This window comes from Doryrhamphus excisus, chromosome 6 (assembly GCF_030265055.1).
Source record: "Doryrhamphus excisus isolate RoL2022-K1 chromosome 6, RoL_Dexc_1.0, whole genome shotgun sequence".
Lineage (NCBI taxonomy): Eukaryota > Metazoa > Chordata > Actinopteri > Syngnathiformes > Syngnathidae > Doryrhamphus > Doryrhamphus excisus.
In genome coordinates, this window is record NC_080471.1 from 19,104,665 (window position 1) to 19,132,591 (window position 27,927).

The 27,927-nt window shown below is 40.3% G+C and overlaps 1 protein-coding gene across 1 annotated transcript; it reads right to left on the reverse strand.

Annotated features, from left to right (window-relative positions):
* Positions 1 to 37: 37 nt before the first annotated feature.
* LOC131130998 (synaptic vesicle glycoprotein 2B-like) lies at positions 38 to 27,573 on the reverse strand. Its single transcript, XM_058075245.1, has 17 exons — positions 27,256 to 27,573; positions 18,335 to 18,877; positions 18,039 to 18,262; positions 16,008 to 16,188; positions 13,883 to 14,034; positions 13,661 to 13,794; positions 13,475 to 13,564; positions 11,794 to 11,907; positions 11,450 to 11,538; positions 11,299 to 11,374; positions 11,097 to 11,185; positions 10,034 to 10,167; positions 8,581 to 8,778; positions 7,447 to 7,606; positions 3,193 to 6,637; positions 2,159 to 2,266; positions 38 to 740 (listed from the first exon to the last, which is right to left on the reverse strand). The coding sequence occupies exons 2-15, from the start codon at positions 18,586 to 18,588 to the stop codon at positions 6,454 to 6,456; spliced, it is 2,079 nt and encodes a 692-aa protein (XP_057931228.1). The 5' UTR covers positions 18,589 to 18,877; positions 27,256 to 27,573; the 3' UTR covers positions 38 to 740; positions 2,159 to 2,266; positions 3,193 to 6,453.
* Positions 27,574 to 27,927: the final 354 nt, after the last annotated feature.

Genomic DNA, 27,927 nt, shown 5'->3' on the forward strand with positions numbered 1-27,927 from the left:
TGTATATTATATATTTATAAATGTATTGTGTTACATCAATTTACTTTGCATTGTTAAAAAAATGTGTCCTTTTTATCCACAGTATAAAAAAAAAAAACATGATGTACCTGAACAGGATTGCAGTAGGAAATGAACAAATGTTTACGATGAGAACAACAAAGGCTTGAATTATCATCACCGTGCCATAAAGGTAATAAATCTTTGTAGCATTCATGTGTGAACTCATGCAGTTTTTTTTTTTATGAGGGCTGTGGGAACATGCACTGAACATTGTTATAGATACTCTAAGTACCTAAGAGCAATATATTTTTTTATATCTTATCACCATGTCACATAATTTAACTGCATACTACTTCCTAATACGTCATCCATTTTTTAGGAAGAGTTATAGAAGAAGTTAACAGCTTCTTGTCACTTTGGATCCGAGACCCTAGAACGTAAGCATACTTTGGATAAAATTGCATTTATAACTTAAATGGACGATAAAGGGGATTATTATTTTTTTGGTCCTACGTTGTGTCCAGTATCCGATTCACTGATTCAGTTTGCTTGTGTTGTTTGTTAGGCAATGGAGAAAAGACGCAGAGTCAGCAGGTTGTGTATTGTGTGTGTGTTCTTAGCACTGATCTCTGTAGCAACCATTGTCACGCTGTGGACTATTGCCCTGACTGGAGGAGATGAGAGTGATGATGTCACAACTTCTTGGGACAGGTAGGATGTTTATCTCACGCCTTTTTTAACTTTAAAGAAAAAAAAGAAAAAAAGTAACTTGGTAAGAAGACAGTTATAAATAATAGATTTTTATGGATCATATTGAGGCCACATAGCTAGGAGACCCCGAGTTCGATTCCATACTCGGCCATCTCTGTGTGGAGTTTGCATGTTCTCCCCGTGCATGCGTGGGTTTTCTCCGGGTACTCCGGTTTCCTCCCATATTCCAAAAACATGCTAGGTTAATTGGCGACTCCAAATTGTCCATAGGTATGAATGTGAGTGTGAATGAGCCTTGACAACAATGGGACTCCAACTTGGACCCTCCGGTTCCGAAACCGAAATCCAAGTTTGTGGAAAAGTGTGAAAAGTGTTTTTGCTAAGAAAATAGTCAGTTATTGTTTTTGTTGTTATTTTTTTAATACATATTTTACAAGTGGTTAGCGTGCAGGCCACACAGCTAGGAGACCTGAGTTTGATTCCACCCTTGCATGTTCTCCCCGTGCATACGTGGGTTTCCTGCCACATTCCAAAAACATGCTAGGTTAATTAGCGACTCCAAATTGTCCATAGGTATGAATGTGAGTGTGAATGGTTGTTTGTCTATATGTGCCCTGTGATTGGCTGGCGACCAGTCCAGGGTGTACCCCGCCTCTCGCCCGAAGACAGCTGGGATAGGCTCCAGCACCCCCGCGACCCTAGTGAGGATAAGCGGTAGAAAATGAATGAATTAATGAATATTGAATCTGTATAAATCCATTCATATTTTATTCCCTCAGGTCCAGCCCCCCCACTTCTTTGGCCCCTCCCTCTTACAACAGTACCGTGTGGACTTCTCCCAGCTCGGACTTTGACTCTGGTTTCACAGGTCAGTCACATCCAGGTCCAATTGGGGCAATTGGGAAAATTCCCAGTGTGTCGCTTCACTTTTGAAAGAACGCACTTTTGTTTTTTCTCCCATTTTTCATGAGCGGAACTCAAAAGATCTAAACTATTTTTTTAAATACACAAAAGGTCTGTTTCGCTGAAATATTGTTTCACAGATCTGCCTAAATCTGCGTTAGTGGGCACAATGCACTTCTTTGATTCTTAGGTTGGCCACGATATAAGACCACTCTTCAATACGTCGTGATTACATCAATTAACACAACTTGTATACTTTGAGGAACCTATTATGCTTTTTCCACTTTTCTGACCTATAAATGTAGTTAAAATATTGTATTATTGTGTTAAACTATGCCAAAGTTTCAGATTAAGAGGTTTCCGCATTTGGAAGTGAGCCCTGAAAGAAGTTTGGGATGGTTCAAAACGCTCGGTTTCAAAAGGCGTGGTAAAATTGTTCCTTTGTGATGTCACAGGGAGACTTCCTTATATGGGAGTGAGTGTAAGCAAGATAAGCGCTCTGCTGTAAAAAAAAACAAAACACAAAAATGCTAAAGCTACTTACCATTGAGAGACGTCTTGAAGTAACCTCTTTTTTTGAGAAACTTCGGACTGTCTTGTCTCTACTTCCGGATCGGATCCGGGATCCAACACATTTTGGCCAATTTCAGTCCTGGAGGACCAGGATTGGAATCGGCAGTATAAAACTTTGAAAATGTCTGTTCTGGATCATTATCTACTGAGCTGTTTTTTCAGTAGTTTATTAGCTATCAATCCCTACTGTACATTCTGCAAACCTATAAATATGATTACGAATTATTATTATAAATCTTATAAATAAGATTGCGCCTTATTTGTCATTACAGCTGAAAGACGAGTTCAAAGAAGATAATAACCAGGCTGGTTTCGGTTCTGGGATCTTGGCAGTGGATCAATCCATTGAGAGTACGATTGCCAACATGAAATGGAACAATTATGATTCAAAACTAAATCAAAAGCCTGATGATGCCCCCATTTTCCTTTTAATGGTGTTGTATAAACATAATATTATTGCCTTGTTTATCCTTTGCTGTTTGTCAATAGTAGGTTAATTGGATGGTTTAATTTGAAATGACAAAAAACAGGAGGGCTTATTTATAGGATTTATTGATTTTTTTCAACTTTCAATAGTATATATTTAATTTTCAAATAATTAAGTTCTATAGGAGTGCAATTTATTTAATGTAAATCACCTAAAAGGTGGATGGGGGAGCATTACTATTGATAAGTATATTGAGCTTGTCAATAAACTACATTAAAAGGATAACAAGAAAACGTTATTTGTTTTGGGTAGAAAAAAATGCAAATACATCTATTTAATTAGTTGTTGTTACGGTCTGTTCCTATTGATGCCTTACTTCCGGGTTTTATGCTCTTATTTTGTATTACTTCCGTTTTTGCTCCGTCCTGTTTTTCTTGTTTTACCTTTCTGTTCTCACGCACCTGTTGTCAATTTGTAGCGCTAGCCGTCGTCGGAGTATTTATGAATGTTTCAGCTCTATGTTGTAGATTCCTGCCGCTGTTTCAACATGAATAAGTATAATTAAAATATATATTTACCTGCACATTGGGTCTCATCACTCGCATTGTGGAGTCGAGCAACACCAAAAAGCTGTTTGTGGTCTTAACTTCGAAGTCATGGTCGACACTTCCGCCGGATATGTGAGTTACTTTGAAAATTACTTATATTTTATGGATAATTAACTCTGTAAAAATGAAAGAAATATTGCACTGACAATATTGATTTAATGGTCTGATTTATCATTGCCACAAATACATTAGTATCCAAATCAAAGCACCTATGAAATCCCAAATCAAAGACAAAATGGCGGCCTTTGCTCTCTCTGTTGTCAGACACAATTGAAGACACAGGGAAAACCAAAATACTATAAACCATTGGTTAGTTATTTTTCTTTTTCTTTCATTGTTACTATCGGTGTCTTGACAATACATCAAACAATCACTACGTTTATATGCACACAATATTCCTGAAGGCAATCATTTTGTCTTTGGGTCTGGCTTTTTGATGTCAAGACATATAATCACATGGAATAGTCCTATTTATGAACCTTATCTGGACTATGTGCGCATGTAAACATGGTCAATGGAAAGGAAGGACTCTCAGTGTCTTTGATTTACACTTTGTAGCTGCACTGTAGCAACACAATACAATAAATAATAACGTAAACACTTTTGGACATCTCAGCCAACAGAAAAGCGAGAGTATAAAATATGAAAAATAATGTTTAAAAAACATTTGACCTGTACAGAAATTATATGGACTATTTAGTTTTTCTTGGACTTCGACTTTAGTACCTAGTACTGTGATCTGAGGTTTGTATTTTGATCAACTGTAATAATCACTGGCATTGTTTTAAAGTGCGGCAGCTATTGTCAGAGGCCCGTCTTACACAGCAGTGATTTCATGATGTCATACGTGTACATGTTGCACCCGTGTAAGGATGATCGCTTTCAAACGACACAGCTACACCACCCTTCTGTTGACTGAATATAAACAAAGCGGTGTAGTAGGAGTTATTTGTACAGCAGAATGTATATTTTGGTTTTTGGGAAGACAAGTCAACAAACAAGCCCGTATGTGTGGATAAGTGTTGACAGACATAAACACGCCAAGAGAAAACATCAGACAGACATGCACTTAATCACTTAAACAATCCATCGCAACACAAGTAGCCCACCAACCCAATAATACATCAATGTCAAAACTGTACAAGAAAAATGACTGGACTGCATCATCCACATGTACACACACAGTGTTCTATGTAGTTGTATGAGTATGTTACTGCTATACAAACAGTATTTGTATATGACCACGCATGAATGGTTAGTGTGACCCGGGAGCTGACGGCTTGGGAGTGCTTTGCTTTTGGCAGCAATCACAGAACAATACATGCTTTCACTGTTAAGTCCCCAAATACCAGGAAAGTCTCCAGACGCCATGAAAAATAAGTCAACAGATTTGGAGAGAAAGTTGCCAAGTTGTCAATACTGAGCTGCACTGATGATTGTAAGCAAGGTGATGCTGTTCACAGACGTCGACTACGTGAAGAAATTGTTTATAAAATATCAGAAAATCTATTCTTATCTTATTAAAAAAAAAACAGGAAATTATTCAGAAAATGAAAGAATGCCACTCTGCAAAGGCAATCAAGGACAGGATCAATAGAATGGCAGCAAACATCAAAAGTAGGCAAACTGATGACATTTAATTTGGCGCAGGTGTAAGCGCTATTGAGCAAACACTGCAGATATTTGAACTCTGATGGGCTTTTTTATGTTAAAGTTGGCTATTTTCATTTTACACAAATACGGAAAGCGCTCAACAAGCCTGCCAGTTCTGTGTCTAAATTATTTTAAAAATTTTGTAGTTAGAACAAGTAATGTAAAAAAAAAAAATTAAAATATTTTAAGTTAATAAGCGGTGTAATGTTTTGCAGCTACTGGCATTTATTTATTTATGTTTTACTGGAAGAAGAAGTAAAATGTCTGTTTTGATGGTAAAGGTTGCCGACCCCCAGCAGACCCATAGCAGACACAACATTTTCATTTATGTAGGGTGATTGGCACCCCAAAATTGGTTCGGGATCTTACTAGATCAGGCCCCAACTGTTTTATATGTTTGCTACAATCCCCACCATTTAACCATCTGATCCTCCAAAAATATATTAATATTCCCTGATAGAGAATGTAAACGTCAGGCATACTGTTGGACATCTGTAAATTTTCATTCATTCATTTTCTACCGTTTATTCTCATGAGGGTCGTGGGGGTGCTGGAGCCTATCCCAGCTGACTTTGGGCAAGAGGCGGGTTACACCCTGGACTGGTCGCCAGCCAATCACAGGGCACACATAGACAAACAACCATTCACACTCACATTCATACCTATGGACAATTTGGAGTCGCCGATTAACCTAGCATGTTTTTGGAATGTGGGAGGATACCGGAGAAAACCCACGCATGCACGGGGAGAACGTGCAAACTCCACACAAAGATGGCAGAGGGTGGAATTGAACCCGGGTCTCCTAGCTGTGAGGTCTGCACGCTGACCACTAGCCCCCATCTGTAAATATGTACTATGTTTATAACTAAAATGACCAATTTTTGTTCCCAGTATATCATGTCATTGGGTACGCCTGCAGATGTTGGAAATATCCTAATTATATAACATTATTATTGTGAAGTTTATTAATAATAATACACTGCCATTGCTATTAATACAATTTGCCAGTTACTATAACCACAAAGTGCTTTAAGATACACATAAAATTGTAAAACAATACTGAAAGTCAAATATGATATTGTTTACACCATTTCAGAGAGAGATAGACGCCTTTAAAAAATATTTGGACAAACAGCATGGGGTTGTTAGTTGTTCACTACTGTAAATATTAATATATTTTCAGACTTTTCCCCCAAAAGGTGGTCTGTTGGTGATGTCATTCCCCATCATGCATTCAACACAGAGCAGGTGGAATGAGAACCAAATGTTAGTTATGTAAATGTACAGTAATTGTGGTCATTCAAGTAACACCATCATGTGGAATATGATTTTCACACATCATCCCTGATGCCTGAGCCTTTTAAACAAACTACAAACTATCCATCTGTTTATCACACAAATATGAATCAGCCTTAACCAACATGAAAAACATCATAACACGCCATTTTACATTTTAAAGGTGTTAGCTGTTTGCATTCTTGAAAGAAAAGTGCAGTAAAAGTCCAGTGGTGCTGCAAAGACCTCCACATCAAGCAAACATTGTACGCATGTCTTGGAACGCTCCCTTTTTAATAAACCTCACTGGAGGATCTTCTCTCGTGTGTCGGGCAATTTGAGGGCAACCAGACCTCCGCAGACCAAGGCGGCAAAGGACAGCAGGATGGGGATGATCTTGGTGATACCCACAAAACTGGCAAAGATGGAGCTGCCAAGAACTGCAGCTAGCTTACACAGAGCGTTCAAGACGCCGAAGGCTGTAGCCCTGGGATATAGACAGAATTTGGGATGTCAATCATAGGGTACATAGAGACATAGTACATAGAACCGTTCACACCATAGTGGGGGTAGTAGGTAGGGATGGACCGATTATGTTTTTTTTGGGGGGCCGATGCCGATACCGATTTTTTTCCATCACCCTTAGCCGATGGCCCATTTTGCTTGGGCCGATATTTGTGGCCGATACTGCTTTTGATTCCTCAATTTAAGGGTACAGGAAGACTTCACCACATTCACCATCATAGAATCTTGGATCAGATCCTCCTGGCCTATTCAGAGAACACTGAAGATGGGTGGTGGATGTGAGTCCTCCAGTTTGGCAAAGACCGAAACCATATGGCTCAGGCAAGAAGAACCAACACATTGCTCACAGTCTCCGGGCTTTAATCCCACAGAAAATCTCTGAGGGAGCTGAGACTTTGAGTTGCCAAGTGACAGCCCCAAAACATTGAAGATTTGGACTGCGTATGTAAAGAGGAGTGAGCCAAAATCCCTCTTGGTTGACCAATTACACAAATTGGGCATTAAATAGTTTATTTAACTCAGTCCAACACAAATTACTTAATAATTCTTACTATTTACTTAACAAATTCCGCCATATTTATTCCCCCCCCACTTAGAGTACACTTAACCCAACAGCAACCTAAAGGTCCGGGTTGCAATTCAAACCCAGAACCTCTGTTCTCTGAGGCAGACATGTTGACCATCTTGCGGCCAATAAATTATCAGTGTGATATAAAACAGTTTACCACTAAATATGTATAGAATTCATACAGTTGTGATACATCCTGGTACCTTTTAGAAGCAGGGTACAGTTCCACCGTCACCACCTCGATGCCGTTCCATGCAGCCACACTGACGCCACAGAAGAGACACTGTAAAGCGATGATTGCCGATTGGGTGAAGCTCAGGAACAATAAAAATGTACAGCCCGCAGAGATCAGCATGGAGCCACCTGGGGAGACAAGGATGAGTAAAATAATAAAAATCACAAGAATGTTTGAAAATCCAACTTTACTAAGCTAATCACTGCAGCCCCATCCCAAGCTAGAATTTTTTTTTTTTTTACTATTTGAGTTACGATGAAAGCATTTTTGTCGGCCCACAATCCAAATCATATTTTGATACACCTACTACGCTTTTTGTGCTCTACTGAGCTTTTTCTAGTTAATAATAGTAGTTAATATTAGTGTTTTATGTGTATGAAATAAAATATTATATTCTCTGAATATTACAAGAATATTTTACTCCAGTGGTGTCCAAAGTGTGGCCTGGGTGCCATTTTTCATTGGCCCATGGCACATTCTAAAAATATAATTTAAAAAGAAAACTTAAAAAAGAGCTGTAATTTTACAAAAAATAATTACTAAGAGAAAAAAATGTAATTTAATGAGAATAATGTCATTTGAGGAATAATAATGTCATTTTATTTGTATAATGTTGAAATATTCAAGAAAATAGACTTTTTTTAAAAAATCATAACATGAGAAACAAAATAAAAGTTGTACGTTTTGGCAGATAAGGTTGCAAAAGATGTTATGGGAATAAAATACAAATACTATGGGGATAAAGTGATAATATTATGAAAACAAACTTCTAAGGAAAATAACTGAAATACAAAAAAAATACCAAAGTAGACATGGGAAAAAAAAACAGCTGTAATTTTACAAGTCTAAAGTAAAACAAAATACAAGGAAAAACATTACAGTATTCTAAAGAGAAAAGAATCACAATTTTACGAGAATAAACTAAATATAAGGAGAGACAAACAAAACAAATTAGCTTGAGGAAAAGGAAATATAGTGAATTTAAAGTTGAATTTGTTGTTGGTGAAGTGACAATTCAGTTACATTATTGAGGTATAGTGATGATAAAATTAACCTTGGATCTTGTTGATACAAATACAAAATACAGTACAATAAACATCACCTATAATCCTGACTCTGCCAATCTTCTCCATGAAGAGGGCAGAGATGATGTTGCCAGGCAACACAGCCAGACTGCCGAGGAAGCTGACCAAATATATCAGGACATCATTCTCTTCAACGGTGTCTAGGTGGCAGCCATGTTTATTGTGCTCAAAGGTGTTGTTTTCCATTTTACAGTCAATGAACTTCTTCTTCAGGTCTGCAGAGCATAGGAAGACCATTACACGTAAGGTGGAAGATATTGTCATGCTATATACGATACATATCACTGACACAAATGGCAGTTTGTCATGACACAAATATATGGGTCTGTCCTTTTATCCAGAAGGACACAGGTAGCAGAAGTCACAAATATTAGACAAGAGGGCCTGCAAAGGGGCATAACACGACCCTTGATTTGTAGGTGTATTATACCATAAATTCATGAGCTCTGAAAATAACAAGCCTGTCAATCAATCTGAATCACGGTGCCATCTTACACAGAACACTAAATTCATCATACAGCAACTTAATGGCCAAAAGTTGTACATATGAAATATATAAACAGGTACAAGTACGAGTTGAAAAGGAAAAATACTATTAAAGCATTTCATTGTAGAAATGGATGGATGGATTGTCCTGCAATGCTGCATCTGTCCACCAGAGGGAGTCTGACATCATTGCAGCGCCCCAGCTTTGCTTTGCTCAGGGATGCATAATGGGCAAACTTTGTGTTAAACTCATATTGATACCTGTTTGTATATTTCTTTGTTCCAGCGTTTGAGTGTTAACACAATATTTCTATTTCACACAGTAGCTTAAAAACGGTTAGAGATAAATGCATACTGTAAATGAGAAAAATCATCAGTATGACCCAAAGTTTGTGATGGGAGTAAATTAAGTCATCTAATTTGCATACTGTGACGTTACCAGGCTCATAAATTGTCAGAGCCCTGTCTCAACGATACCCAACAAGCTCATCTCCCACAACTGTCGCTATTCCTGTGGTTTTTTTTTTTTTTTTACATTCCTGCTGCAATCCACAACACAGCGAAGCTCCAAAATATGCTGTTTCGTGGACTGTCATAGTGGGCAGTGGGCTGCTACCAGTAAGGTATTATATTTGTCTCTGTGGCGTGTCAAATTCTGCAATTTTGCTTGTCTCAATTTTTGCGACTTTTTTGCGAGCTTTAAGGGTTAAGTTGCTGTGTGATGAGTTTAGTGTTCTTTGTAAGATGAACAGAATTTAGCCATAAATTACCCGCATCGCTGTATTAGATCAACAGCAAAAATGACAGTAATTGCATTGTCTACCTACAGATACACACACATAAATATCATGTTTTATTACTTTAAAGTATGACATCCAAGTATGACTTGGGTGTTTTAAACAACACAGCAAGTGGAGTGGCGTTTTCTACTACCGTCAATCAAGTTGAGCTCGAACGAACCTGATCTGCTCCATCTGAACCCACCTGTATTGGTGAAGAAAGTGTTGCGTATGGTGCAGTTCTCAAACACCGTGTCAGTGGACCTGATGTCCTCAAAGTGACAGTCTTCAAACAATGAGTCCTCAAACTTGACTGACTTCAGCTCTATTTTGATGAACCTATGGGCATGGGATGGGGTACAAAAACAAGCCAACAGACAAAGAAAACATGGGACTCTTGACTTCTATTGCCCGGGGTTTTGCAGAATGAGCAGAATGGTCTCAGTAATACATAGCAGTCAATCTCTACTGGATAGTACTGCTACGGAAAAACAAGCTTTGCCGCATGTACGGACATGAACGTCACAATTAAAAAAAATGGCAGCATGATGGTCTACACAGCCTCCAAGCGGAAAACTTGTTTGAAACCTTTTACTGTATTAAAGTGAAGTCCCATTCTGGTTATTTGATTCTGCAGATAGCATAGAAGTCAAGTATTATACAGTAGTAGTGGTTACATACTGTATATGGAAAACTGTGTTAAAGATGCATGATTATACTGCATGTTAATTGCACAGGTGTGACTTAGGTTGGCCCCAATAAAAGGCCACTCCAAAATGTGCAGTCAGTATCTAGCGTGACCACCATTAGCCTAAACACCATGTATGCCAATCCACATGATCGCGCCTCTATCACTTTGACAACTGCAGTACATATGGCTAACAAAATGCTAACTCGCTAACATGTAGCTAATGTTTCTCATACACATAATCACAGCGTGCACATTGTGATACCAACAAATGAAATGGATGATTGCCGCATTAGTCCTTGTGTAATCAGCACAAGGTTCTAGGGATGCCGAGACAGGAAATGCTGATACCGCCGCATCCATAATGCAGCAGATGCACGCAGCCCAGTAAGATTATTTACAGCACATTGCCTGCTCAGGATTATGCAGAGAACGTGCAACAAAATTAAGTTCAACATTTCAATATTCATCCACTAAGTGTAAACAGAATAGTCCTATGATTGTATGATTTTATTTGCATATGTATGAATCAGGAAATGAAATGAGTTTAGTGTCCAGAGAGTGGTAAAATGGCACCTACTTGTCATGGATGTATTCCCCTTCTTTATGGACTTGGTTCTCCAAGGAAAAGTTGAAATGAAAGTTCTCCACTTTTTCTTTATGGAACACCTAAAAAACATCGACTATAGGCATCATTATTTTGTATGTGTACATGGATTTCAATACATTATATATTATATTTTTTAATGATTTACAGAAAGTAATAACACCACAAACATTACCTTGACTTTTAACTGATACTCTTCATACTGAAGGTGCTTGATCATGTCTGGGAACCACACGGAAAGGCCATAGTAACTGTGACAAAACAGTGTAACATAAAGGCATATATGAGTTGCTATTAAATTTAAAGACAATACAGTGTGAGCTAACCTGAAAGCCATGCAGAACCAGATAATGGCCATGAAGAGGGTAGCCAACCTCAGTTCAGCAGACAAGAGAGATACAACGTTCTTCACCACCTGGGACCAGAACATAAGTACACATTCCATATGTATCTGATTACAGCGGGGGTGCCCATTACGTCAACTGCGGGCTACCAGCAGATCGCCAAAGTAGTTTGAGTCGATCGTGTAAACGTCACTTTCTAAATGTCATATGACATCAGACAGCCATATATGTATATATATTTTAGATATATATTTACTATATTTACTGTAGAAGGTAGATGTTTGGGACTTGATGTTGTTCTCCTATACTGGTTGTGATGTACATACCAGTTTACAGAGCGTAAGGGAGCGCACTGCCCACCGTTGCACAGCCGTTCCTGTTGCACTTTGAATCTCGATTAACTCATCCTCTGCTGTCTTAGGAGCCTTGATGTGTGTAACCTAAAGGAAAAGGGAAAAAAAACAATCAGCCGTGAAACAAAATGCATTAATTACAAGGAAATTATGTTATAATCACTAACAACTATGTGACAATGACCCATTATGTCATTGTATGGTTATATTACCTCATACTCGAACGTAAACTATATTAGGAAAGCAGGAAGTGAACAAATGTAACAGTGATTGTAAAAGTACCAGATGGAGGGGTAGGATTTAATAAGCTTTGCTTCTTCCTACTCCTTTTGGACATGTGGAACTGATTATGTGATGCATTCAATTGTAATCTGATGCATGTTCAAATGAAATAAAACCATTACCATTACTTTAAACTAGCAACTGAAGAGCTATTTGCATAGACGGTGCCTGCAAAGCATGCTGGGAACCAGGAAGTGCTCCCAACGACGCGACAATATTGACGGCAAGTGATGACATGCACCACACATCAACAAGCTTTCTATACTGACCAGATCACATTCATACCTATGGACAATTTGGAGTCGCCAATTAACCTAGCATGTTTTTGGAATGTGGGAGGAAACCGGAGTACCCGGAGAAAACCCACGCATGCACGGGGGGGAACATGCAAACTCCACACAGAGATGTCCGGGGGTGGAATTGAACCCTGGTCTCCTAGCTGTGAGGTCTGCGCGCTAACCACGCGTCCGCCGTGCCGCCCGATAAAACTACATTGACGTTATATTACATTACAATCACGCCGCGTGACAAAGTGGAAAAACAGTTCTCCCATTCTGTGTGGAAGTGGTAAAAACATTTGTCTTTTTACTTTGTCCTTCTGCCGCACTCCCTTTTTGAAATGCTTTTTCAAAGTTCAGAATAAGTAAATCGGAGAAGCTAACGAGTTAGCTTGGTAGCTTGCTGTGCTTGCAGCAGCCTTCTCTGATGTCTCTGCATTGATCCTGTAGCCTAATGGAAAAACGGAAAACTGCACTTTTTGGGTGACAGGGGGGCTGCTGCATCCAGTCATAACGGCCTCTTACCCTTTCAGAATAAAAGTACAATATTTTTTTATGATTTTTTTTGGCAAAGAGCCGCAACCTAATCCCACCAGTTGAGAATTACCTCATTGCAATAGCATTGTACTTATCTCTGACACAAATTTTTCCTTTTTTCCATAAAGTTACATGGAAAAAAACAGTGACTTACTGTAATGTATATGCCTGTGAGTGCAGTACTAGCTACTTTCAGAACTTAAGATGACATTGATCTGCATCGATGGGTGTGGGAAAGATCATGGAGGCGCTGTGCGAAAAATGCATCCGACCAGTTTATCATATTTGAAAATGCTGATCATATATGATATACTGTACCCTGTCAAATGTCAATAGTATGTTTTCTTTAGTTTAATAAGCACAGTATTTGCAAACATGCAAGAAATATTCACTTAAAGGGTCAATACATTCTTATAATAGAATATAATAATGGAGGCATTGTGTTAGAACAGCCTGGCTATAGCAAAAGGACGCACGCCAAGTGACGGAAATTCATTGTAGCGGCGCTGAACTTTAAGCCCTACGCTCCTTAGAGATGGATATCTCTATGTACTCACAGTGAAGACTTTTTCTGGCTGTCCTTTGGCCCTCCAGTTGGTGTCGTGGACCTGCTTCAGAATCATCCATGCCTCATCGTGCTTGGCATTCTGCTCCAAACAAACATTTCCAGTATCATATAAAATCACTCCATCACACCAGATTCCGACTGTATTCTCGGAATTTCAGGAAAAAGCGAGTCTCACCTCAAGCAGGAAACGGGGGCTCTCAGGCATGAAAGTAAGTCCGATCAGAGAAGCTATGGCAGGAAGAGCTGCAACCAGAACAAATAACCTCCAACTGTGAAACTGGAACTCTGTGCCCATGCTGAACCCCCAACCTGCACAAATACATTTATGAAGATATGAATGCACTGAAAAAAACATAAACAATTTAATACATTTAATACAATTACATGAGGTTCATACCATATCTGGGAATAATTCCCCAGGCAGTGAAAGAGGCGTAAATCCCACCTATCATCCAGAACATACACAACCAGGACAGATGCTCTCCTCGCTTGTCCATCTGAAGGAACTCGGAGAAGTACGAGTAGACGATTGGTACTGTGCCACCGATACTGAAAGAGAGATGCAGTTGTTCAATTACAGTGAGGACAAGTGGCATAGAAAATGGATGGATGGTTGTCTTGCTAGGCTATGGAAGCTCATAATTACTTTTAAAATATGATTTTTGGACACAACATTAGCCATGTTTACATGGACCCAAATATTCCAATTCCATTCGAGTTATTTGCTCAAACGGAAAGAATGTAACCTTTGTATACGCCTCATTCCGAAAGAAAAGTGCTAATCCGAATGAATATATAATCGGATTCACAGGGGTGGAATATTCCTTTCCCCAATCCGATTGAGGTATCTTGTATCGGAAAGTTGTCAGACTCCGTTCTTCTTCTGTTGTTTATTGGCGGTTGGCAAGCAGCTTTCGTGTGCATTAGCGCCATCTGTGGAACAGAATCTAAACCCTTCTATACGCCATTCACAAGTCCAGTTTTATTAAAAAAGAAAATACATATCTATATAAAACATGTGCCAAACTTAATTATAAAATATTAGCAAGATTGAACTTTTATCTTTTCCTGTTCCCGGGTGCGTTCTTTCAGCGAATGCTGAGATATGACGTAACACGTAGCTCGAGACGTTCTTCGATTTAAAAAAATAGAGGCGAGCAATCAGCACTGGACTGCTACGGAAAGTTCGTTTTTGATTCAAACTAAATTTCAAGACTGGACGAAGGAAAAACTGGCAATACGGAGTTATTCCAACAAGTGAAAGAAAAACTCGAGGAAGTCGGCATCACGTGATGTTGGTGTTTACGTTTTACTGGGCATGCCCCATTGACTATTCTGGTTGATTATAGCGGCGCATGTAGACACACGATTGGAATATTCCTTTCCATGTATACCATTGCTTTCGGAAAGGTCATTCGGAAAGAGAAAAACTCCTCATGTAAACGTGGCTATTGAGAAATCCAATGTTGGGGCCAAAACAGTCAAAGGGATCATCAGCAGTTCGAGTCCATCAACGTGCTGCCTTCATGAATTACCCATCAGATTTATGAAGTCTGTGCTTAATAGTTTGCTACCACAACTCACAGGGTTAATGGCTCCCTGACATGATTTATCATTTATCATTAAATAGAGACTGAACACTGAGAGCTAGCTCATTATGGGTGGCGCCAGGTATGAATGTGAGTGTGAATGGTTGTTTGTCTATATGTGCCCTGTGATTGGCTGGCGACCCGATGTCCGTGGGGATAGGCTCCAGCATAACCCCATGACCCTAGTGAGTATAATCAGCATAGAAAAAGGATGGATTGAATGATTTTATGTTTTCGGGAATGATGCACTTTGAATTACCTTGTGTAGAAATTGTGCTCTATAAATAAACCTGCCCTCCCTTGCCTGGATATATATATATATATATATATATATATATATATAATATATATATATATACACACATGAAGATCCATGACAATAAGACAAGGCAGGCCATGACAATCGACACCCACAAGACATGTATTGATGCGTTTCAAGCTGTTTGTGGCTGGGAATCATACACATTGTGCCGTGACCTGATTTCTGAGTGTGTGTGTGTGTGTCTCCCAGTGGAATAGTGTTATTCTGAGCTTAAGCATTGTGCTTGGTCCTGCAGTGGAACATCAGTCTGTGCACGTGGACTTTTAAATAAATGATACGAGCTTCACAGTACATGGAAAAATGAAAGCAAATGCACTGCATCCCAGATATTAACATGCTATTTACTTCATAAACTTTATAGCTCTGAGATCTCAGTAGTGCCTAATTTACATGTGTATTTCCATTACATGTATTTTACTACTGCAAAGTGAAAGGAGTCCAGATCATTTTTATAGTCAAAATGGAGAAATTCAAAATAAAGGAACAAGCCTCACCTCAGATTTCCACTGCAACAATACCGTAACTTGAAATGTGGCTATGTAATGTGTTTTTGACATATTGGGTATAAAATGATGGTGAAAAAGCAAAGTAATGGTAATGGAAATAGTTACCCGATGCCTGACAGCAGCCTGAAGAAGAGGAAGAAGCCATAGCTTTGTGCAAACGAGGACAGGAATACAAAGATGCAGTTTATAGCTAACGCCACAACCAAACAGCGCCGACGGCCGACTTTGTCCGCCAGTCCACCCCACACGAACGCTCCGACCATCATACTCAGGAAGACAACCAGACCTGCAGTAGGAAACAAACGCTCTTTAAACTACTAGCAACAAATCCATTGACCTTATTCTAACCAATTCCATTACATCAAGTGTGAAGTCGGACATTTTTCCCATTGAGATATATATATATATATATATATATATATATATATATATATATATATATATATATATATAGTATATATATATATATATTTTTTTTTTTCCAATCCCATATTCTTTATAGGTCATTGTTGAAATGTTGCACTGCACCGTGACATATGTTATGAAAGCATAAGGCGGCTTCGGAGCAAACACCAGTGTGCAGATGGCTATACAACGGGGGGGGAGCAGTGGGAATAACTATTCATGTAATGTCGCCTCCTTTTTTATTTTCTATACATGTTATTGAATTATGTGACCGTACAAAAACACCCAAATTCATACGAATGATAATATCAATATAGAAATAGTAGCTAGACACAATTCATGAATATATTAATCTACATATCACGTTGGCTGCACTGCAGCACTTTCTTAGCTCCACCCATATTTCACCATTCCATTTGCTTTCTCCTCATCCTGTGCCGTGCTTGTTTTCCCGACATTCCCCCTTCTGCAATGTACTATTTTCTATGTTATTAGTCTTCCTGTTTAGTTGCCTTTCTCCGCCACACCACAATTTTGCATTAAAGTTCTACATGGGAAAAACCTACAAGTATGTGCTCTTGCACTTTCAGCTGCAGCATACAAATAAGCAGCTAGAATATATGCAGGATGATAAATATGCAGAGCAATAAAGACGCCCTGTCGGTCACAGCAAGCTATCTCCAGTCGCAAACTCATTCATTTTTGCTTCCTCTGTGACCACGAGATAATATTCCTCATCAGTACTGCAAATTATTGACATTTACTAAGGTTCATTTATATGTGTGGTAAAGTGTTACTATTATTTATTGTATGATTAAAAAAAAAAGCTCATAACCGATTACACTCCTGATCAAAATTTTAAGTCCAGTTGAAAAATTGCAAGAATTATAATTTTGCACTATTGGAGATTCTAAGGAGAGCTTCAACATGTAAAAAAAGAAATTGGAATGAGCCCAAAAAATTTAGCAAGCATTCATTCATTCATTTTCTACCGCTTTAGGGTCGCGTTGGGTGCTGGAGCCTATCCCAGCTGTCTTTCGGCGAGAGGCGGGGTACACCCTGCACAAAACTCCACACAGAGATGGCCGAGGGTGGTATTTAGCAAGCAATTTATAGCAAAAAAACGTGAAAGTAAATTAAAGTGAAACTGGAGGTAGCAGAGATGAGGATGCTGAGGTTCTCATTGGGAGTGACCAGGATGGATAGGATCAGGAACGAGTACATCAGAGGGACATTACATGTTCGAGACCTTGGAGATAAAGTCACAGAGGCCAGACTGAGATGGTTCGGACATGAACTTTGGGTGCTGGAGCCTATCCCAGCTGTCTTTGGGCGAGAGGAAGGCGGGGTACACCCTGGACTGGTCGCCAGCCAATCACAGGGCACATATAGACAAACAACCATTCACACTCACATTCATACCTAAAACGCCGAAAGAGAAGAACTATTAATGTAAAAATGTCAAGTGGGAGACCCAAAAAGTCCCAAGCCCTGAGCTGAAGGATCTGATTGGCTGCCCGTTGCAAATAATAGAACACTCTAATACACCACAAGGATGCACAACACAATGCGCATTCATATGCTGTTAAAGGGGTACCTATTATACTCAATTACTAACTGCCTTTTCCACACAGCAGATAGCGTCTTAGCACACCTCATACATCCTGTGACTCCACATTCCCACTGACATGAACACATTCCCGTTTACATAAAGGAAGTGGAACAACTTACCCAACATCCCTTTCTCCGCATTGGACAGGCATAGATCCTTCTCTGCAGACGGTAGAACAAATGCAACCACAAAACATTCGACTCCATCAGCCATTAGAGCCAGACCCAGCACCAAGAAGAGCATCCATTGGAACTTCCCGTGTCCACAGTCTTCCATAATGTCCTCATACTGTTCCGATAACTCCTGCAGTTCCGAGACTGCACCGCTAGCTCGAGATTTAGCCCTAAAAAAAACATTAGACATCCTAAATCCTAACTTGAAGGGCTAACTAAATTTGAATTTCCACGGGTCTCACCTCGAAGCTCTCTGTGCAGCCTTCACCTCATCCGGATGCGGTATTCCTTGATATTCCCCTTCGTACATCTGGTCCTCCTCATCATGACCTTCAGTCGCATCACTAGCAGCATCCTCTTCCTGGGGAGGGTATTCGGCCTGGTAACTATATCCATCATGACCATCTCCAACATCTTCTCCATACGTCCCATAGCTGTCACCACCACCACCACCACCGCTTTGATGGTATACGTTGTTTTGGTAACGGTCAGCCATGTTGCCTGCTTCTGTTCTTCTCCGGGCTGACTAAAGTTTACACCAAATGGCGTATCTGTGTGTTGGTGTGTTTTGGGAGATTAATGAGGTTGCTTGACCCTTTGGAATGGAGGTGTGGAATGAACCTTCAGTTAGAGCATGATGAGGAAATGATTTCAATCGGAGTCCCTTTTCACTCTTATTGCACTTATTGTGGATTTGTTGTATTCAGTGTGGAATAATGCATTCCTCTCATGACTGTCTCATAGCCTGATATGGGAAAATGCAGTTGGGTATCCGTGACTGGAGTCTGAAAATACAGAAACATAATTAGTTAATTTTCCAAACACAATGAAAAAAAAACACTTTAATGTATATATTATGCTTTTTATTTAGTAAAAAAATATGATCTCACTTTACAATAAGATATACAAAGCCTCCCTTACAGTTACTATGGTACCCATTATGTCGTTGTATGGTCATATCACCTCGTACTTCGGTATGTGCCAAAAAAAAAATTAGGAAAGCAGGAAGTGAACAAATGTAACAGTTACTGATTGTAAAAGTACCAGATGGAGGGGTAGGTTTTAATAAGCTTTGCTTCTTCCTACTCCTTTTGGACATGTGGAACTGTGAACTGATTATGTGATGCATTCAATTGTAATCTGATGCATGTTCAAATGAAATAAACCATTACCATTACATAGTTTTCCTTAAAGAATGACACAGCAGAGAGTGATGAGTCGGCAAACAACGACGGACTGAATGAATGAATAATTCCTGTCCAGTGTAGAGTAAGATCCATCTATCTATTCATGTCTATCTGAGGGTTTGTCATAATCATTTATTCATGAATGGATTTATCGATCTGTTTGTGTTGTGTTCATTGATCCCGTTCATATGCAGACGGACACCGACACAAGCACAGCATGTGGACAGCCCGGTACAATGTAAAATGCAATACCCCCGCCTTGCCAGCCACATATGGCAACCATTCATTCATTCATTTTCTATCGCTTTTTCCTCACGAGGGTCGCGGGGGTGCTGGAGCCTATCCCTGCTGTCTTTGGGCGAGAGGCGGGTTACACCAATCACTGGTCGCCAATCACAGGGCACATATAGACAAACAACCATTCACACTCACATTCATACCTATGGACAATTTGGAGTCGCCAATTAACCTAGCATGTTTTTGGAATGTGGGAGGAAACTGGAGTACCCGGAGAAAACTCACGCATGCACGGGGAGAACATGCAAACTCCACACAGAGATGGCCGAGGGTGGAATTGAGCCCTAGCTGTGAGGTCTGCGCGCTAACCACTAGACCGCCGTGCCGCCCCATATGGCAACCAGTATTTTCATAATAGAAAACAATAGAAAGACTCACAAATCGACCAAGTCAAAATCCATTGCACACTTGGTAATTGCATTTTCACTATTACAGCGTTCCTTTGGTCTTATTTTAAAGGGCACCTATTATGTTCTTTATACTTTTTCATACTTCTATAAATATTGTTAGAATGTTGTATTCTTGTATTAAACGATGCTAAAGTTTAACATAATGAGGTTTGCGCATTTGGAAGGGAGCTATGACAGATGTTTGGGATGCCTCAGAAAGCTCAGTTTCACACGTACCCGGGTACAAGCTGTGGGCCTGCCCCCCTCCCTGCTCGGCTGCACTGTTTTGTCTTGGGAGAGTGACCAGTTACAGCGGCGTGGGGGCGTGCCCGGAGGCGTAATAAATTAAAACAGACCGTTTTGGAAAGCCAAAGAAATACAGCTGGAGTAGGTGCAGATTCTGGAAGATCTAGAAATTGAGTGTTATAGGTCCCGCTTTAACAGCATATGAATGCACATTGTGTTGTGCATCCTTGTGGTGTATTAGAGTGTTCTATCCGTGCTCTCTTGGGTGTTTTATAGTCTGTTTAATACTCATGTGAGAGTTGAAGTAGCCAGCTAAATATAGAGCCACAAACAGTCCTCATTGGCTAAAGGAGAACCCGTCCATTATGTTGTGTGTTCTGATTGGCTGGAGACCGTTTTCAATCGATCTCCTTCATGCAGGACCGCCTGTTTCCGGTTGTATGATCGTAAGCTGCTAGCGATTAGCTGTCTTAAGGTGTGAGCTTCTTGGTGGTGGGGCCCATTTGATGCAAGGGGAAGCATTCTAGGCAAAATGTGCAAAGGATGCACATTGCAGCCATGAGGCATAAAACACCAAGTCATCCCAAGGCAGGCGAGGGGAAAAAAACGAGATAAGTAATCTGACACTCGTTGCTGCAGTGATTCACAACACACAGCAGATTAAGAGAAGAAACTGATAGAATTCACCCGATCAGCTGTCAGTCCCTGCTGGCAGCAAATCTTTTTGGTCCTCCCAAAAATTAGGGGGAATATTTTGGACTCATAATGCTTGATTTTATTATGATGTTGATAAAGAAAATGTCCTGACAAACTGGAGCTCTGAAACTTTTATTTCAGTATCCCTGATTTAAACGGACAGAAAATTATGGAAGTCATAATGACTTTTTCGATTGACAGTTACGCAGTATTGATCCAACCTTCCAACAACTTGTACAGGCTATTTTGCTACTGACAGATGGGCAGCAGGAAATTAAATTCTGGATGGCAGCCTCATCAGTTCGCCATTGTTACACAGCCTGGCACAAGCGTATCTGCCCTCTGTCTTCTCATAACACAAACATAATTAATCTGATAGCGGAGTCAGCAGCAGGCCAGTCTATGGGTTTCAACAGCTTCAATGCAATCACATCAGACTGAGATTCCAAATCTGGAATATAATGGAATGAATTTACTTAAAATTGTGAATAAATTCCAGGTTGTGTTTACCTTTTTCATTAAGTTTATTGAGTTCATTAAGTTTCATTGAGTTCGATTCCACTCTTGGGCATCTCTGTGTAGAGTTTGCATGTTCTCCTTGTGCACAAAAATACATTTTATATGATGAATGTATGGAGGTATTGCTGGTGCAAATTTTGCGTACATCCTGACGAGTTCAAATTCAATAGCATTTATCCTCTTTGTCAAATTCTGGCACATTTAACTTTCTTTGGCCCCATGGTGGATTATATAGCAGTCACACTCAATAGAAAATGCTTTGTTGGATTTAACAGAATCATACTGGCCAAATGGGCTTGTTTGTTAAGTCCAATATTTTTTGTTTTGCTGAAATCCAAATCATGCAAAAACTTGCGCTTTGTTTTGTTTGTAGTTGATTAGAATGTTGTCGATTATGCTGAAGGTTGCCAGCGTCGTTACAATGGGGAAGACCTTGGTTCGATTCTCCCCGTGTGTAGTGGGTTTTCTCCGAGTGCTCCGGTTTCCTCCCACATTCCAAAAACATGCTAGGTTAATTGGCGACTCTAAATTGTCCATAGGTATGAATGTGAGTGTGAATGGTTGTTTGTCTATATGTGCCCTGTGATTGGCTGGCGACCAGTCCAGGGTGTACCCCGCCTCTTGCCCGAAGACAGCTGGGATAGGCTCCAGCACCCCCGCAACCCTTGTGAGGATAAGCGGTAGAAAATGAATGAATGAATGTTTATTTGTAAACTAAAAACAAGAATCATATCTTATATAAATTGCACTTCACAATGCATGAATAAGCTACAGTTAATCCTGCTATTTTGTCTGCCTCATCCTTTAATTAGTGGCACAGAAAGATGTGGCTTCTGGAACAGATGTTGGGTCAGATTGGAATCTGATGGTTGACTGGTTTTAAACTTGGTTAGGAATTGTACACAATAATGCACAATTTCTCTCACAAAGACTGTCCAAAAATACTCATATTGAGTTATTTTCCTGTATAGTGCATGGGGCATGTAAATGTAACACCCCCCCCTGTTGCCACCAAAGACCAAGAAGCACACTTCAATCGACCCCATGTGAGTGCAGCTGTTTTGTTTTCAGTGTATTTCCAAAAAAAAAAAAAAACAGCAGCCATGGTGCTGGAAAAGATGTACTTCTTGGCCCATTGGAGGACCCAGTCCTGTTTGAAAAAACTATAAATACACTGCTGGTTTGATAGCTGAATTCTTCTGAGTGTGACATGTGTATGAAAGCAGTATGAACTTCTGTGATCATCCATCCTTTTTTTTTTCCCCCAGATGCATTTCAGTATACATACTGAACAAAGCAGCATTTCAGAAAGGACTCATACTGCATGCAGGAAGTATTATCAATCATGCAGGGCTTGTGTAGTGCAGAGTGGAAAAATTGTATGTTTTAACCAGGCCAAGGTAAGAGGTTCTTAAGTTCCCTGTCATAAACAAAGTGGGAATTTTGCACATTTCCAGTTAACTAAATGCATTTCTTCTTCCCAAGAGCCATCACCACCCTGAACTCAGACATACAACGTACCCGGTCATTAGCATAATGCAAATGTGCAATATTTCTATCACTGCCTCTGTTACTACCTCAATCATATTTATTTTATTTAACAACCCAATACAATACACTCATATGTGACTTTACTCATCTGTATACACCAGTCATTATTTGCACTATGACACATTTACCATTGCACTAAAATTAATATATCTGCAATATGCAATATGCTCCTGTGTAATATCATTCATTCATTCATTTTCTACCGCTTTTTCCTCACGAGGGTCGCGGGGGTGCTGGAGCCTATCCCAGCTGTCTTTGGGCGAGAGGTGGGGTACACCCTGGACTGGTCGCCAGCCAATCACAGGGCACATATAGACAAACAACCATTCACACTCACATTCATACCTATGGACAATTTGGAGTGGCCAATTAACCTAGCATGTTTTTGGGAATGTGGGAGGAAACTGGAGTACCCGGAGAAAACCCACGCATGCACGGGGAGAACATGCAAACTCCACACAGACATGGCCGAGGGTGGAATTTAGCAAGCAATTTATAGCAAAAAACTATTAAAGTGAAACTGGAGGTAGCAGAGATGAGAATGCTGAGGTTCTCATTGGGAGTGACCAGGATGGATAGGATCAGGAACGAGTATATCAGAGGGACATTACATGTTTGAGACCTTGGAGATAAAGTCACAGAGGCCAGACTGAGATGGTTCAGACATGAACTTTGGGTGCTGGAGCCTATCCCAGCTGTCTTCGGGCGAGAGGAAGGCGGGGTACACCCTGGACTGGTCGCCGGAGTACCCGGAGAAAGCCCATGCATGCACGCGGAGAACATGCGTGGAATTGAACCCTGGTCTCCTAGCTGTGAGGTCTGCGCGCTAACCACTAGACTACCGTGCCGCCCCTCCTGTGCAATACTATGTTTATACTATATACTATTTTGGATATCTTGTATACATCTTGTATATTTCTTGTTAAATTGTCTTTTTTACTCTACTTTTATATACTTTTTTTTTTACTTGACTACTGCACTGAAAGGAGAAGCTCTCCAATCTCGTTGTACATCTTGTATAATGACAATAAAGGCCATTCCATTCCATTCCCATGGAATATAATTTGGCACCCTTACTCTGTGCTAACTCACATACCTTGCAGAATAATGCTGATTTTTTTGCAAGCAACAACTCCGGCATGTGAAAATGGCTTCAATGTTTATCTGCATGGGTACTAGACCACTTAAAATATTGCAATACTGCTGCTGTGCTACTGAAGAGCAGCCTGTTTGAGACTGAGCTAAACAACAGCGGGATGTTTTAGATTGAGGGGGCTGCTGTTTATATAACACTCCCACCGCAGAAAGCTCAAAGCCCGTCTAGATGTGTACTGTATCACATTATAATCTCCTTGCTTGGCGTATAGTACGCTTTACAATACGACAAATAGCAAGTGATGATCTGAGACAAAAAAACAAGCCTGCTTAGGCCTGTGAAAGATGTGAACAGAGGAAGCCGAAGAGTCGGCCCAGTCATTTAGACACAATTAATAATGCATCGTGTTCCTATCTACAGCAGGAAGAACTCCCTCTTTCATACACACACACACACACACACTTCAGAAGCAGTGCAGTCGGTCTTTTGAATCAAATTGTAGCTGAAGTAACCTGCACTACATTACAGCAACATCATCAGATCTGACGCCAGCTGGGTTTGAAGGACAGTGAAGGTGTCTGTCCATGCTTACTTCAATACATTGATTTTATTTTAGTGATGATTGAGCTAAAAAAAAAAAAAAAAAAAAAAAGAGCCCCTTCTTAGTCGGTCTCCTGTCCACACCCTTTTTGCATCTCAGCATGATTTTAACTGAGGCTTTTAGCTGTTCTTCCCCGTGTGTGTATTTCACGTTTATTACTTATCTCATTTATTTCATTCCTACAGCTTCTGTTTGCCAAAGACAGATTTTTTTTTTTTTTAATTTTTGACTCTTGACGGCACGGTGGTCTAGTGGTTAGCGTGCAGACCTCACAGCTAGGAAACCAGGGTTCAATTCCACCCTTGGCCATCTCTGTGTGGAGTTTGCATGTTCTCCCCGTGCATGCGTGGGTTTTCTCCGGGTACTCCGGTTTCCTCCCACATTCCAAAAACATGCTAGGTTAATTGGCGACTCCAAATTGTCCATAGGTATGAATGTGAGTGTGAATGGTTGTTTGTCTATATGTGCCCTGTGATTGGCTGGCGACCAGTCCAGGGTGTGCCCCGCCTCTCGCCCGAGGACAGCTGGGATAGGCTCCAGCACCCCCGCGACCCTCGTGAGGAAAAAGCGGTGGAGAATGAATGAATGAATGAATTTTTGACTGTTGGTATGTTTCATCTTAAAGGGATAGTTCTGAGTTTTTGACATGAAGTTGTATGGTATCCCCATCAACAGTGTAGTGCATCAAAGGTGACTTACCACCCCATTTTTGTCCCGTGAGCTGAGTTCTGGTTGGATTTTGTAGTTCTGGTTTGTTGGTGGGGTCGTTTAAGGGAAGAGTTTGGCTTCTCAAAACAATATACGTTGAAAAGAGTAATACATTTGCATCACTTAAATACTTCAGACATGACAAATCAGTCGGCGTTACTTTCTCTCTGCGTCCATTATTGTGTATGGAAAACTACGAGACTCTCGCGTTGCATCCGCGTATGTAAATACTGTGTAACACATACACAACAATGGACATGCAGTATATACGATAGGAGATAGTTAAAGTGATTGTGAGGTCAGATTTTTTTTTTGATGAGGCATTTTTGTTTTTTACTCATTTCAACGCATACTGTTTTGAGAAGCCAAAATGGCCCCCTGCCCCCACCTACTAACCTCATCACTGAAATCTGACCACAACCCGACTCACGGGACCAAGTCACCGCTGATGCACTACACTGCTGATGGGGATGCCATACGACTTCATGTCAAAAAATCTGAACTGTCCCTTTAAAGGTGATAAACACATGCATGGTCATTTATTATGATTATTGACAGCTAGTGGTAGTAATTTGGCATCGTTGATCACTAATGATATAGTGATCATTGAATGTAGTCTATTATAACGAAAAAATGATTGCAAATTGGCGGTCAATTCTATGAGACCGATTTTGTATATGTGAAAGCTATGAATGCTATGCATTTTACGTGCCTGGGATAATTTATTTATTTATTACAATCATTAACAACCAATTGTTGGTCAATTGTTGTTGGTTAACAACCCATTTTGGGGTTAGTGGTTAGTGCGCAGTAGGAGACCCAAGTTCAATTCCACCCTCATCCATCTCTGTGTGGAGTTCGCAAGTTTTCCCCGTGCATGCGTGGGTTTTCTCCGGGTACTCCGGTTTCCTCCCACATTCCAAAAACATGCTAGGTTAATTAGCGACTCCAAATTGTCCATAGGTATGAATGTGAGTGTGAATGGTTGTTTGTTTATATGTGCCCTGTGATTGGCTGGCGACCAGTCCAGGGTGTACCCCGCCTCTCGCCCGAAGACAGCTGGGATAGGCTCCAGCACCCCTCGTGAGCATAAGCGGTAGAAAAGGAATGAATTAATGAAAAATGAATTGGAAGATGAAGTTAAACTTGAAGGTTATTTGTCTATATGTACCGTGTGATTGGCTGGCGACCAGTCCAGGGTGTACCCCGCCTCTCACCCAAAGACAGCTGGGATAGGCTCCAGCACCCCCGCAACACTCGTGAGGATAAGCGATAGAAAATGAATGAATGAATGAGTTAAACTTGAATCTTGCCATGTAAACAAAGAGGAAGGTAGCAAAAAATGTTTGAGTTTAAAGACATTGAATGGTACATACAAAAACAAAATAAACGAATGTTAAACAATTTGAAAGGGTCTGTTATCATTTTTGTCATATAAATACAAAACTCAAAAAAAAAAAAAAACTCAAAAAAACAACCAAGTCTTGTAAGATAAGGAATGCAACAGGAAGTGTGATAAATGTGTGAGCATTCATTATATAACATTGGCAAGCAATCTGTGCTGAACAGATGCTACTCTGCTTTCTGTTATTAATAAATTCAACTTATATCTTACTCTAACAGCATATGAAAGACCCTAAATGTGTCTTGGTCACGATGTGTTTACTTGCAGCCATACAAATCACCCACAATTAAAGCAGACGTTATGATTATTACACACTCAGTTTGGTCTGTGTCTAATAAAAAAAAAATCTGTGTTGTTACATAACACAATACATATTTGTCCTATTTTTTTTAATTTTTGACACTATTTTAAATTTTACATATTTGAAAAGCTATTAAAACTGAAATACATTACAAGTAGTTTACTTACCAGAATGGAGTCAAACAGAAGTTTATGAGTACTCGGTGATGTCCCAGCCTCACGGCAAACCTACACTATCCCGTAGTGCGTCAATCAGACTCAAACGTGAGTGTGGAGCGATGGTAGCCTATGGATGACGAGCATCACTTTGTCAACACAGGCAGCACGCAGACAGAGCTGAGGGATTAGACAAGATAGATCCAGTCTCTTTCTCTCCCCATCATCTGTCTCTCTTTCTCTGCAGCACTCCTCCCCGATGCCACCTGCCTATCTACTGCACAATGGTACAGCCCGCTTCGCTACTGTATTGTATGTAAGACCATTCCATTTTGTCTTGTGGGAGGGTAGGATCCAGAAGTGATGTGAGGATGGAGTGTGTGTGTGAGATGAGGGGATGGAGAGCGGGGGTTATTAGTTTGAGAGAAGCAGATGGAGGGTGGCTTGTGGGGTGGGGAGAGCGGTTGGAGAGGGGGGGGGGGGGGGTAGATGAAAGTAGGGAGGGGTGAATAGATGAGGAGGTGGAGTAACCCAGTGGGGCTGCCCAGTGACAGATGTGTTGACTTAGTGTGAGAGCAGAGATGCTTTCTACATATTGATGGAAAACTAGCTTGGAGGGCTGCACGGCGGATGAGTGGTTAGCACGCAGGTCTCACAGCTAGGAGAACAGGGTTCAATTCCGCC

Excerpts from the sequence above, each read along its gene's own strand:
- LOC131130998 (XM_058075245.1), bottom strand. The coding sequence starts at position 18,588 with ATGGCTGACCGTTACCAAAACAACGTATACCATCAAAGCGGTGGTGGT. Across the intron at positions 13,565-13,660 it reads GCCCCCGTTTCCTGCTTGAG|AATGCCAAGCACGATGAGGC; the intron begins GTGAGACTCGCT and ends TGTTTGGAGCAG. Across the intron at positions 11,186-11,298 it reads AGTATCAGTTAAAAGTCAAG|GTGTTCCATAAAGAAAAAGT; the intron begins GTAATGTTTGTG and ends GATGTTTTTTAG.